We start from the raw sequence: 12,731 nt of genomic DNA, 5'->3' as shown, positions 1-12,731 counted from the left end.
TGGGTTTGCCAAACCCTCCTGAAAGTGCTGCTGATGCTCCTTCTGGTGCTTATTCCTCCCATTGCCTCCTCTGGGTAGAGATTGGCTGCCCTGCAGGCTGCTGTGGTCTCCAGTGATGTGCGGGCAAGGTTGACAGGGTACTAGTCCCTGTTGTGGCCTCTTCCATGGGGCAGATGAATTTGGACCAGCACCCCAGTCCACGGGTCTTCTGTGTAGGCACAATTGAAGTCTCCTTTAGTGTCTAGAACTGGCCCAGGCTCATCTCTTGCATCTCCCTAAGTACTTTCATCATCTCTCTGTTGTGCTGGACTCAGCTTCTTCCTCCTCAGAAGCCGCAAGTGTTTTCACCTCCTCCTTGGGATGCCTCTGCTCTCTCTTCTGCAGAGATCTGCCCTGCATCCTCACTCAGGTGGCTCTCATCACCAGGCTTCTTTACCCTCCCTGGGCTTGCCGACTGGCTTTGGTGCCCACCTGGTGCCCGGCAGATGTTGTCTTCATGGAGATCTCCAGGGGTCGCAGAGCAAGAGGACACAGCTCACCAGGGGTGCCATAGATGGCCTCACATATGCATAAACTGCTTGGGTCCAGATGTCAGAAAATGTCATTTTAGGATTCAAATCAGTGTGTGAATTTGCATGAAAAGGTGCCTTTGTCCATTGATTGTTCTCAAAGGTGTAGAAGAACAAAATTTGAGAGAGATTTTTGTGTTGGACCAATTTTTCAAGCACCTTTACTACAGAAACCTATTGACTATGATATTTCTATTAATTCCCCCTAACTGTAGTCTTCTTGTTTCATAGTCCTTATGTTTCTGTTCTGGGGTGCACATGTTGAATAATACAGTGTAGAAAAAGAGACAATCCATAAAGTGGCCCTGTTTGCCCTTTTCTGTTACATGGATGAGGATTTATCACCAGCCGAAACTAATGTGTGAAGAAATCAAGAATATCCTCATTGTTTCTGAATGTTTGAAAAAGTCTCCAGTAAATGCTTTTTGCCAGTTAGTACACCCCGATATGGGTTTACCAGGTGGCCTGTGGTTTCCTTGGTTTTTAGCATTGTCTCATCAACTGCACTCATTTCTCAGCTGTGGCTTTGCCTCCTCTGTGCTGTCGCTTCTGCGCCCTGTCATTCTGGTCCCTTCTGTTTGCTCCTGACTGAACCATGCAGGACCATGCATCGCTTCTCTCTGCCCCACCCTGCTTAACTGGCTGGTTTTTGCCCAAGTGCAAGCTGGGTCAAGTATTTCTGAGGTAAACTGACAGGAACTTTTGAGGCAGTGCAGACACTTGTCAGGGACATGAAGTCCTGAACAGATGGAAAATAGCATAGGAGCCTTTTTAGAATTCAGACCTTTGCTTCTGTACTGCTCAAAGTGTGGACAAAAGTGGAGATGAAATGGATTAAACTCCTCGGACCTCTCTCTGTATCCTTTCGTCATCTTCCAGCCAATGAATTCTGCAGCAGTAGCTTCCACTGCAGAGATTCCACACTTTCTTTCATGTTTAGCATCTCTGCTGTACATGCACACACTCACACCCACCCATCCACCTACCTTACCCATTTCTGCTTTTCAGTATCTGGCCAACTGCAAGTGGAATGCTTTTGTACTGCAGAGTGACAATCCTTTGTAGTAATTGCTAGGATGTAGTATTTTATTCCCTTTCACGAATTGTTGCCTTGTCGCGGTGAAGGGGCTTGAGCAGAGAAGCTGTGGGCTATGATATGGCAGATGATACCACTCTGATGGCAGAAAGTGAGGAGGAATTAAAGAACCTCTTAATGAGGGTGAAAGAGGAGAGCACTAAAAATGGTCTGAAGCTCAGCAGCAAAAAAACAAAAAACAAACAAACAAAAAACTAAGATTATGGCCACTGATCTCATCACCTCCTGGGAAATAGAAGGGGAAGATATGGAGGCAGTGACAGATTTTATTTTCTTGGGCTCCCTGATCACTGCAGATGGAGATAGCAGCCCTGAAATTAAAAGACACCTTCTTCTTGGGAGGAAAGCGATGACAAACCTTGACAGCATCTTAAAAAGCAGAGACATCATCTTACCGACAAAGGTCTGCATAGTAAAAATTATGGTTTTTCCAGTAGTGATGTATGGAAGTGAGAGCTGGGCCGTAAAGAAGGCTGACCGCTGAAGAACTGATGCTTTTGAATTGTGGTGCTGGAGGAGGCTCTTGAGAATCCCCTGGACTGCAAGGAGAACAAACCTATCAATTCTAAAAGAAATCAGCCCTGGGTGCTCACTGGAAGGACAGATCCTGAAGCTGAGACTTCAATACTTTGGCCATCTCATGAGAAGAGAAGACTCCCTGGAAAAGACCCTGATGTTGGGAAAGTGTGAGGTCAAGAGGAGAAGGGGACGATGGAGGACGAGATGGTTGGACAGTATTGTCAAAGCTACCAACATGAATTTGACCCAACTCCAGGAGGCAGTGAAAGACAGGAGGGCCTGGCGTGCTCTGGTCCTTGGGGTCACAAGAAGTCGGACATGACTTAACGACTAAATAACAACAGTATTTTTTTCTTAGTGCATCTGGGCTTTTTACTAAGGGGAAGAAGCAAATCTGGGAGGCTGCTCTGTTAAGTGACTGCCAAGGAGAGTTTAAAGGACTTTTGTGATGATTTCAAAAATAAAGTTGGCTGTGTTGTGCAGAGCAGTCCAAGAGATGTCCGTTTCTGAAATTGTTCTGAGGCTTCACAGTCTGGAGTGCCAGCAGACTACTTGTTCAAGGCAACGAGAGTGATTTCAGATGTAAGCATCCAGTAGCAATGTTATCAAAAGCCCACATGCTGAAGAGTGTGGTATATGTGTAGTAAGACAATGACATTTCTCCTTTCCTGGCTCCTGGAGTGTTATTTCCATTTTTCCTTGATGGTGTCCCAGTTACAATAAGTGGATGTGTTGTAGCTGCCTAATTACTGACAAGGAGTTGTGTGTTCAGGAAAAAGGTTGAGAAGGGGATAATGTGGCGAAGGGGGAGAGAGAATCTATGCCCTGGAAGACACTTTGTTCCTCTGTGCAGTAAAGGAGTGTGTTGTCTAGGAAACACAATGCCCTGGAGAAAGATGCTGCTCTCTTTCTCTCTCGTTTTTCCCCACCCCCTCCCCTTTCCTCCCTGCTGGGTTCTGTTCTGCAGCAGCACCACAAATACTCTCTGGTTCCCTTGAATTTTACTGCTAAGAGTTTTGAATACACAGGCATGGTTTTCTGAAATAGTGGTGCAGACACTTTCTTTGGCTATGCAGTAAAGATGGATAGGGATGGTGGGAGTTGTAGTCAAACAGCAGCAGGATCAAGGCACTTCTGTCTTTCAAGGAGCAGCCCCCACCCGTTTGGACTTCAGCTCTTTGCCCATCAGGCTGTTTATTGTCTGTCCTTGTCTGGCATCCCAGTCAGATGTGGGTGCCAGGCCTGTTACCCAAGATCTTTTAACTGTTAAAAGTATGTATGTATGTATGTATGTATGTATGTATGTATGTATGTATGTATGTATGTATGTATGTATGTATGTATGTATGTATGTATGTATGTATGTATGTATGTATGTATGTATGTATGTATGTATGTATGTATGCATCTGTCTGTCTGTCTGTCTGTCTGTCTGTCTGTCTGTCTGTCTGTCTATCTGTCTATCTATCTATCTATCTATCTATCTATCTATCTATCTATCTATCTATCTATCTATCTATCTATCTATCTATCTATCTATCTATCTATCTATCTATCTATCTATCTATCTATCTATCTATCTATCTATCTATCTATCTATCAGATTCATACCCCGCACCATCTGGCAGCTAGGCGTCCCTTTCCAGCTGTAAGTCCCCAGAGGATTTTAGAGTGTGGGATGCTGCATTGGACAAATCTAATCTGGCATTCCGTTCCCACAGTGGCCACTCAGTTGTCCTTCAGCAGGACATGAGTGTGACAGTACTCTTCATTATATATCTGTGAAGATTCTCAGTCATCCAGGTGAGGTTATCTGGAAGTTGAGTCATGGCAGTTGGGCTTCTTTCTTATTAGGTTGAAACGGTTCGCCACTCATTCAAGTAGCGTCTTCAGTATGAAAAAGCTACTTCAATGAGTAGCAAAATGTTTCAGCCTAATAAGAAAGAAGTCCAGTTGCCATGACTCAACTTCCAGATACTCTTCATTATCTGTGGCCATCAGCTGTGCTACTGAGGATTATAGGGTTGTAGTCAAATGTAGTCTGAAGACGCAACTTTGGCTAACAGATTTCAGACAATGTACTTAGGATCTTTCCCACCCAAAGCATGCTTTTACTCCTATAACTTCTCCTTTTCAGTGAGGAAAGAATGTCTCACCAAACTTTGGATGCAGATGTTTGTATTGCTACATGGGGTCCACTGTTCTTTCTTGGTCTGTTTTGAAATCTTTCCAATATATAGGGATGTTTAACCAATATAGCTTCCTCACCATATCCAACAATGGCCAAGAAAATTGCTCTTGTTGTTGGCTCCAGCCTTTACATGATCACCTGTGTTTTGTGAACATTGACGTGTTAGAGTTGACTGGCTTGCTACTGTTTATCACACCCTTCAAGTAACTTAGGGCAATTTATGTAGCATGTATCTCCCCCTTTCCCTTTAAATACATGGTGGGTCTATGAATTAGGTGGAGGGGGAGAAAGTGTCCGGACCAAATTCATATAGTGAATTTCACTGCTGAGTGTAATGAACTGGGGTCTTCCCATTCTTTGTCCAGTGCTCTTGCTGTCAACAGTTCACTTTGTCATTGGCTTAAAAACCTGTAAGGAAATAAACTACAGTACTTTTGATATTTTTATCTGCTTGAAGCTCATGATGGAAGCACAGAATACTCTGATGCTGTGGGTGCTTCATGAGGTTGAACACTGTAATGACATATAGGTGTGCTGTGCAAGAATGATTATATCATAACTAATTGCTTTAGGCTAAAACGAATGTATTATGTGCTGTGACTCATTGATAGGAAAAAGTTTAATGTAATTTTCTGTAGCATGGCACTGCCAGTCAAGTTTTGGAAAGCCCTTACTGTAGTTAATTCATACTATGTTCAGTTAGTCAAAAGTATGTCTTGTACAGTGGGAAATAAATCTGACTCCAGAGTTCGTCCATAAGAAAATCTTCACTGTTTGGTAGGACTAACCAAAACATCAAAAAGTTTCCAGAACTGTGCATTAGCTAAATAAACCAGAGCCTGAGATCAGCGGGAAGAGCGAGAGAAAGAAGGAAATTGTGTTTTTATCCCCAGTTCTGCTGTTCTTTAGGAGCTGTCATTTACACATAGCCTCACAAGAATGCAAGAGAGATTGCAAGATGCATCCAGGTGTGTGACAGGTGGAGAAAATAATAGTGATTGTTCCTCCCTCCCTCCTTCTCCTCCTTGAAAAAACACAGTCTAGTAGCTTTGAGAAACAACTGTTGTTCATTGTCAACCTCCCCATCTGTCTTACCTGGTCTTTAACACCCTGGTCAGGGGAGTGGATGATATGTGTATGTGCTCTATAGAGTCTTTTGATCAGCTTTGATTTGGAGTAAACCTTTACGCAGATTGAAAATAGCTGCATTGCTGCTTGATTTGGGGCACGGGGCACCAGCATGTCCGTGGAGCAGTTGGTGGTGAGCAAGTTCTGTTCAGCATACAGAGGGCTTGGGTGCCGTTCACATTGATGCCCTAACCATTGAATACCCTTGCTGCCTACCAGTCATCTGCAGACTGGGGAGGACAGGTTGGTGCTGTGGAGGAGCTGTTTCTCTGATGCAAATAGCTTCTTCCCATCTTGCCAAGCAGCTGGATTGTCAGCATTCTGACTCTGAGCCATGCTTACTTAATTGGGATAGAGAAAGCCATCCCTATAGGCCATCCTTCTTACTGAAATTATGTGCCTCCTCTCCTTTCTCCATTGAGTGACACCAAGACAAGTGTCAGTCAGCTGTTCATGGGGAGCAGAAATGTGTGGTGGGATCAATGTTTGTGGGGCGGAGATGGTTGTTTAGTTGTTATCTGTGCATGCTGCTGAGATGTGGGGAGTATGTGTGTGTGTGTAATGTGTGTGTGTGTATGTATGCATATATATATACATACACACACATATTATATATATATATAATGTTGGAGTTTATGAGAGAATGAGTGAGTGTTTGACACAGAGTGCAGGAGGAAGAAAGGAAGCTGCATATAGGGGAGAGCTGTGGGTGTATGTCTGATAGTTGAATAAAGGAGAGCTCTTATGTGTGCATGTGTGTGCGAGAAAGTGAGCAGATCAGCCTTGGCTACAGTCGCCACCACGTTGAAACATGCCTTGTGTTTGTTGGCATTCTGTTGTTGCTTATGTGATGGAGAAGTTAGAAGGATGTTCAAGTGAAGAAAAAAGGCCTTGGCAGTGGAGAAGAAGGTTTCCTCTTGTTGAGAAAGCTGTACAGGCTGTTTCAAAGTCTGAGCCTGTGGGATGCAGCAGGATGACACTTTTTCTTCTTGTGTTCTTGTACTATCCTTTTGTTCACTCTTTCTAGACAAGCGGAAAAGCAGAGAAGTCTTGCTGCCCATTTCATACCAGCACAAGTGTGAGAAGCAACCAGTCAGATTGCTACATTGCTTTTCCTGGGAACAGGTAAACATAGAGCAGCCATTCTGAAGTGCCAGCTTGCATGACCCCTACCCATTGTCCATGTGGACTCTGCTGATGGGAGGGAGAGTTCGAAACGCCCACAGGAGAAACAGGCAATCTTTTTCAATGCAGGGGCACCATAACTGGACCTATTCTTGGAGGTAGCTTATCTGTGGTGGCACAGTGGTTTTTTTTAACAGCAAAGTATGCATAAACCACAATGAGTTCTAAGACCTTTTTTGCTCTCCTTTTTCCAGGGCATTGTTGAACAGAACAGACCTCCTGTTTAATGGAGATCTTCATACTGGCAAAGATTTAATTTTGCTTCCCTGCCTTCGAAGTGGAGGTAGTGATGAAAGTACTGCATAGAGAGGGATGTGTCTATGTTATCTGAACAAACTGAGAGAAGCAAGTTCCTGTCATTATAGCTCTTCAGTCATATTTTGCCCTCTTTTCTCCTTTTTTCTGGCTCCTTTGGGGTCTCGTTATATGATGTGTCCATCCAGTATCTACTGGCCTAGTGTCCTCGGCTTGTCTCACCACTCCCCTGAACTCCGTAAATGGCAAGGTTCAGACACAATAGGGGATTGCTATTAGTAATCTGTGCTGCACCTTCTACTGGAGTCTCCTCCCGAGAGGCTATGAATATTTGATGGCTGGATGGTGATTTATTGCTGCTCTCCCTCCTGATTACTGCTGGGAAGTCCTGCTGGGAGCAAGAGGTTGCTTGGCAGCTCCCCCCCCCCCCAAATATGGATGAGTGGCAACTCTTTTTGAATTTTATGTAAATAGTTCACTTTACAAATAAAATCTGAATGTTATCTGTATAAATAGATCATTTTAAATGGGCAAATCCCTTTTGATTTGCAAGTGTTTGTGGCTCCAAAGATCATTTTCTTCTCTTTTTTTTTTTTTTGCCTCTCCTGTCTCAATGAGTGTGGTCATTGCTGGCCTTTTCTCGCTATGTTAGCGGGCTCTCCAGGATGTGGTCCCTTTTAAATTGATTAGCCTGTCCCCAGTACCATCCTCTCCTTGAGCATACAGTTCTACCTTCCATGTGGGGATTTCATGGGATATCTTGCTTTCAGTACAGCCTTCTGTGCCCATAGGGTGTGACCCTAAAGAACTTCCTCATCTTTTCTTCCTCATTCATCCTCACCCTGGATCCAGCCTGCAGCACTGTGACTGGCAACAGGCTGAATTAATCAGTGCTGTAGTGCCTCACTCTGCCGTTCCATTCTCTCTCTCTCTCTCTTCCTCTGCAGCGTCGCGCTCTGCGCACTCTCTCATTCTCTATTGCTCTCTGCTTCTCTGTGGATAGCAGCATTGGAAGTTGCTGTTCAGGGTACCAAGTGGCACTGCAATCTTAGCCCAGATGCTTATTAAGCAGACAGATTGGTGGCTGTCCCAGGAAACCAAAAGTGGCAAAGTAAGTTTTACCTTTTAGACTTTATTCTCTTACCCTCCCTGACATGTGAATACAAGATGGCTTTTTCTGTCTTGACGGAATCTTTTTTCCCCGAGCTGTTAATATACAACAGGCTTCTAAGGTGGTGTGTGTATGTATGTGTGTTAATGTCACTCAGTGACCTTAAGTGACATGAAACATACGATTGGGACTCAGATCTGTTTCTTTTTTGTGGTGTTCAGTTACGTGGAAGGTATCATTTCCAGGTAGAGTGGATAGATTGGTCATGCTTTGTATGGTAGTAAATCCTTGGTTCTTGTTCAGTGGTTCAGATTTGTCTGTTTTCCCCGCATGCCAGAGCATTGCACCAGGAAATATACCTGTCTATTGATAGGTTGCAGGATGAGGCTTAAGGAATAAATGAGCAAGAATTGTGTGTGCCAAATTTTCAAGATCCTGGAGGATTGCCAGATGTTCAAGAGCAGCAAATGTGGCAATGTGCCCTCTTTGCAGATTTAATAAATCTAGGATTATGTTTGGCTGTGGGTGGAATTTTATATGCATGTGTACGTGCATGTGTGCTTGTGAGAATGTGTGCACATGGTTGCGTGTGTAATTCCCAGGTGAATCTATGTTATTCTCTGGAGTTAGGGAAACAGTGTAATATATGTTTTGATACCACATTATGTAATGTATCTTAAAAACAACACACAGTAATTCCCTGTGGCACAGATGCTGATCACCTAGAGATCCTGCCCCAGGGTGATCTGCAAGTGCAGGCAGGACCACAGGGACTACAGAATAGCCTGTAAGAGCTTCTCTTTCCTCAGTACTCTGAAATGAAGAAGATGTCAGCAAGCAGGCAGAGACTGTAGTTTACATTATAAGTCCCGAAGGGGTTTATCTGGATGGTTGGGGTCTAGATTTTTTCCTTTCTACAGCCCCCCCCCCAAATAATTGTGATCCAGAAGAAAGCAGATTGACCCATGCCGAGACTCAGGACCAGTGATGGTCATCTGGCCAAGAGTTGTAGATATGTTATTATTTTTTGTTTATATCCCATCGTTCTTCATGCAGCATACCTGGCGTTCCTGCTTCCCCTCTTCTTATCTTCCCGACAACCCTGTGAGGCCGGTTGGGTGGTATGAGTGGCCCAGGATCACCCAGCAGGTTTTATTACGGCACTAAAGGATCGAACATCCAGGTTCCAATCCAACAATTAAAATTATTTCAGAATCTGTATTTTTCATTTAGAAGTGCCTTGCATGAAGGTTCTGTAATTTCAAGAGGCAGGGAAGGTTTGGTTGCCACAGAAAGGGCGACTTCTGCAGTTACCTAGGTTCTGAGCCAAGAGAGGTTCCTCGCCAAACTAATACAGGGCAGCACAGCTTCCCTCTGCAGCTTGCTCCTGTAAGAGGACAACAGTTGATCCTGTTAACCAGAGCGGTGTTGTCGATGTGGTCTACTCAGCTACTGAGGGATAAAGCTCATGCATAGGCGGATGTGGGTTTCCCTGTCTCAGTGGTACCCGACTCTTTTGAACAAACATACTATCAATCAAATCCAAATGTTTGTGACATTGCCACTCTAGTGCTTACGATCTGTTAGATTACAGATCGTAAGATTTGAGATGTGTGCCCATATCCAGGACCCATCCCATCTCTGAAATACATGGAGCCTAATAGTCTGTACTGCAGACTTCTTTTTCTGTGTAGAAAGTATTCTTAGCAGAATGGCGTGTATGCATCCCACAAGTGTGCAAATTCTTAGTCTTTCAGTTTTCTTCTTTCTCGTGGTTTCCCATGCTTTTGATTTCTGCCATATGGCGATCCTAGAAATTGGAATAGACCACAAAGTTGTTGGCTGATCTTGGCTCCAGCCCAGATACCTTTGCACCGCAGATAATGTTTACTATGTTCTGTTAGAGAGAGGTGTTTTTTTCTCTGTGCTACTGTTGATAACTACTGTACTTAATTTGATGCAGACAGAAGGAGTTTCTCTTTTAACTGATATGAACTTTTGAATGGCTGCCCCCCAGGCAGAATACATGTCTGTGGATATTTCTTTCTAAATTGGTCCAACACCATCCGCTTTCATTGCTGGACATGTTCCATTGCACCTATGTGTCTAATCATATGTTAATTTTGGCTGCCGTTCCAAACCCATGCGTGCGGGTAGGCAGGCCGTGCATGTGGGCGTGCATGCGTGGGGGTGGGTGGGAGAGCTGTCTCTGCAGCCTGGTCTGGCTACGGCCTGGTACTGGGCCGTGGACCCGGGGTTGGGGACCCCTGCTCTATAGTATAAAGGCTATTTTCTTAGATAACTTCAATTCAGTCACTTAAAAACAAATCCTGTTACAATACAAATTCTTATTAAAATAATTCTATCAAAGCATAAGCAAGAACATTAGCAAATGAGTCACATTGCATTAGATATTTCTCACCCAGTATTTTCCCAGCAGAGATGTCTCCCCTGTGTATAAAAACCATCTGACTGTGTGTTTGGGAGATGTGCTCCTAAACACGATGGGAATCTCTATTTTTATATACTCTGTGTTTCTTAAATTGGACAAAATGCTGAACTTTGGCTTTTCTGCAGGTAAACGTTGCTGGCTTGTCCAGACAGCTGTGGGTCGAGTCACCTACCTTCCGAGATAGCTCCTAGCCAGGAAAATGTGCCCCTCGGTGTAACTTCCTTAATACCATATTTGGGCAGTAAATGCGCCCCTTGGTGTGACTTCCTTAATACCATATTTGGGCAGTACAATAGATTTTGAATGCTACCCTCCTGCATTTTACATGTTCTATAGTTCCCAGTGGAATTCCGTATGCAGTTTTTCCTGCCATATAATTTCCCCCAAACTTACTATTGAAACCATGAAGTTGTTTCCAACTTACAGCAACCCTTCCCAAGATTTTCTAGTTGTGAAGTGCTCAGAACTGATTTCTCATTCCCTTCTTCTGGATATACATACCTGGGACTGTGTAGCTTGCCCCCAAGGCCACACGGGCTTGGCTGTACTTGCAGGAGGCACAGTGGGGGAATTGATCTCCCAGTCTCTGGCTCTGCAGTGAGCTACCTAACTCATTGAGCTATCGAGCTAGCTTGTTAGAGAACAGGCCCCATTTAATGCAGTAGAATGAACGTAATAAATAGTGCTTCATTTTCTGCAGTACAGGAGTGCACACTCCTGTATTACAGTGAGTCCTGGACCCTTCATGCACAGCAGGAGAGGAAGCTGAACATGCACGGCAGGAGAGGAAGCTGACACATTTTTGGCATCACCTGGTAGGACAAAGTTCCAAATACAGTAGTCCTAGAATGAGCTGCAATTTTTAGCATGTATACACTACTGAAACAGCGATGTCTACGTTGGCTTGGGGATGTCGTAAGAATGGCTGATGGTCGGATTCCAAAAGATCTCCTTTATGGAGAGTTAGTACAGGGAAATCGCCCCAGAGGGAGACCACAGCTGTGATACAAGGACATCGGCAAGCGGGATCTGAAGGCCTTAGGAATGGACCTCAACAGATGGGAAACCTTGACATCTGTGCATTCAGCCTGGAGGCAGGTGGTACATCATGGCCTCTCCCAATTTGAAGAGACCCTTGTCCAGCAGGCCGAGGCAAAGAGGCAGTCCCGAAACCAGCAAAACCAGGGAACTGGACAGGGGACAAATTGCATTTGTCTTCAGTGTGAAGGGGATTGCCACTCTCAAATTGGCCTTCTCAGCCACACTACATGCTTTTCCAAGACCTCTACTCGAGAGCACGTTACCATAGTCTTTCAAGACTGAAGGATGCCTAATCTAAATTTTCAAAGAAGACCATTTCTCTCAGATTCATTGTGGGCAAGAGGAGAACAGGAGAAAGATAAGCATTAGACCCCCCCTTTGCTTGCAAGACTCTTTCAGTTGCTGAACTTTGTAGTATAGATGTACAGGTAAGAGGAATTGAGCCACATTTTTCTCCATAACCTTCCCTTGTCTGTCAGTCATTTGGCCATTCCTTTCTCCTTAGTGGTGCCACATAACAAAATCTGGCAACCTATGAGAGTGCTCTGAAGCTGTAAGCTGCCCTCAGAGGTGATTGCCATGCCACAGAGTTTGGAAGAGTTATGTTTTTAGTCTACAAATCCCAGAATCTCCTAGCCAGTTTGGCTACTGGGATTGTGGGAATTGCCATCCAAAATAGTAATTTGTCCACGTTCTGTCCTCACAACAACTCACTTTTGCTTGCTTTGTGTGGTTGCAAAATGATGATGTGCTACAGCAACCCTTGGAGATAAGGGGAAGCTAATGGGTTCATGTGCCACCATCCAAACACTTTGTCTATGGTGAAGTTTCTGTGTTTGTGCAAATATATAAAAAGGGCATCTTATAATGTGTTGCAATGGGATGGCTGTTGGCTCAAGGAATGCAGGCTGGATTTTATTATTTTGCAGGATAGTTCATTCAAACTGCTTGGTGCTCCGTTGTAGCCATGCCTTTTTCTACTATTGCATTCCTAGAAATCGGGTTAATGTAATAGTGAGATTATCTGTTGAGTGCAAGAGGCAAGATGTTAGTGCTGTGGGCTGAGCAATTGCTTATCATGCTGGAAAATAAACACAGACAACACAGCAGGCACCAGTGGTGAGAACACAATAGCTTTGTCCTACTCAGCATTCTCCTTGCTAACTTATTGAATTCATGTTGGA

At 44.2% G+C, this 12,731-nt stretch overlaps 1 protein-coding gene across 17 annotated transcripts in view; it reads left to right on the top strand.

Annotated features, from left to right (window-relative positions):
• Positions 1 to 12,731, top strand: part of TMEM94 (transmembrane protein 94) — a 100,524-nt gene that overhangs the window by 31,868 nt on the left and 55,925 nt on the right. For 7 of the 17 annotated variants that reach the window (XM_078386040.1, XM_020805060.3, XM_072990552.2 and 4 more), the window contains exon 1: positions 7,524 to 8,054. The exons of 7 other annotated variants lie outside the window; for them this stretch is intronic. In XM_078386040.1, the coding sequence (XP_078242166.1) occupies positions 8,001 to 8,054 (54 nt within the window). In that variant the 5' untranslated portion in view covers positions 7,524 to 8,000. Of the gene's footprint in view, positions 1 to 7,523; positions 8,055 to 12,731 lie in introns of those variants that run through there. 3 more of the 17 variants (XM_078386047.1, XM_078386044.1, XM_078386045.1) reach the window with 2 other exon arrangements.

Source organism: Pogona vitticeps, chromosome 2, assembly GCF_051106095.1.
Source record: "Pogona vitticeps strain Pit_001003342236 chromosome 2, PviZW2.1, whole genome shotgun sequence".
Classification (NCBI taxonomy): domain Eukaryota; kingdom Metazoa; phylum Chordata; class Lepidosauria; order Squamata; family Agamidae; genus Pogona; species Pogona vitticeps.
The sequence above is the reverse complement of the archived record's forward strand: the minus strand, read 5'-3'. Positions and strand labels throughout refer to the sequence as shown.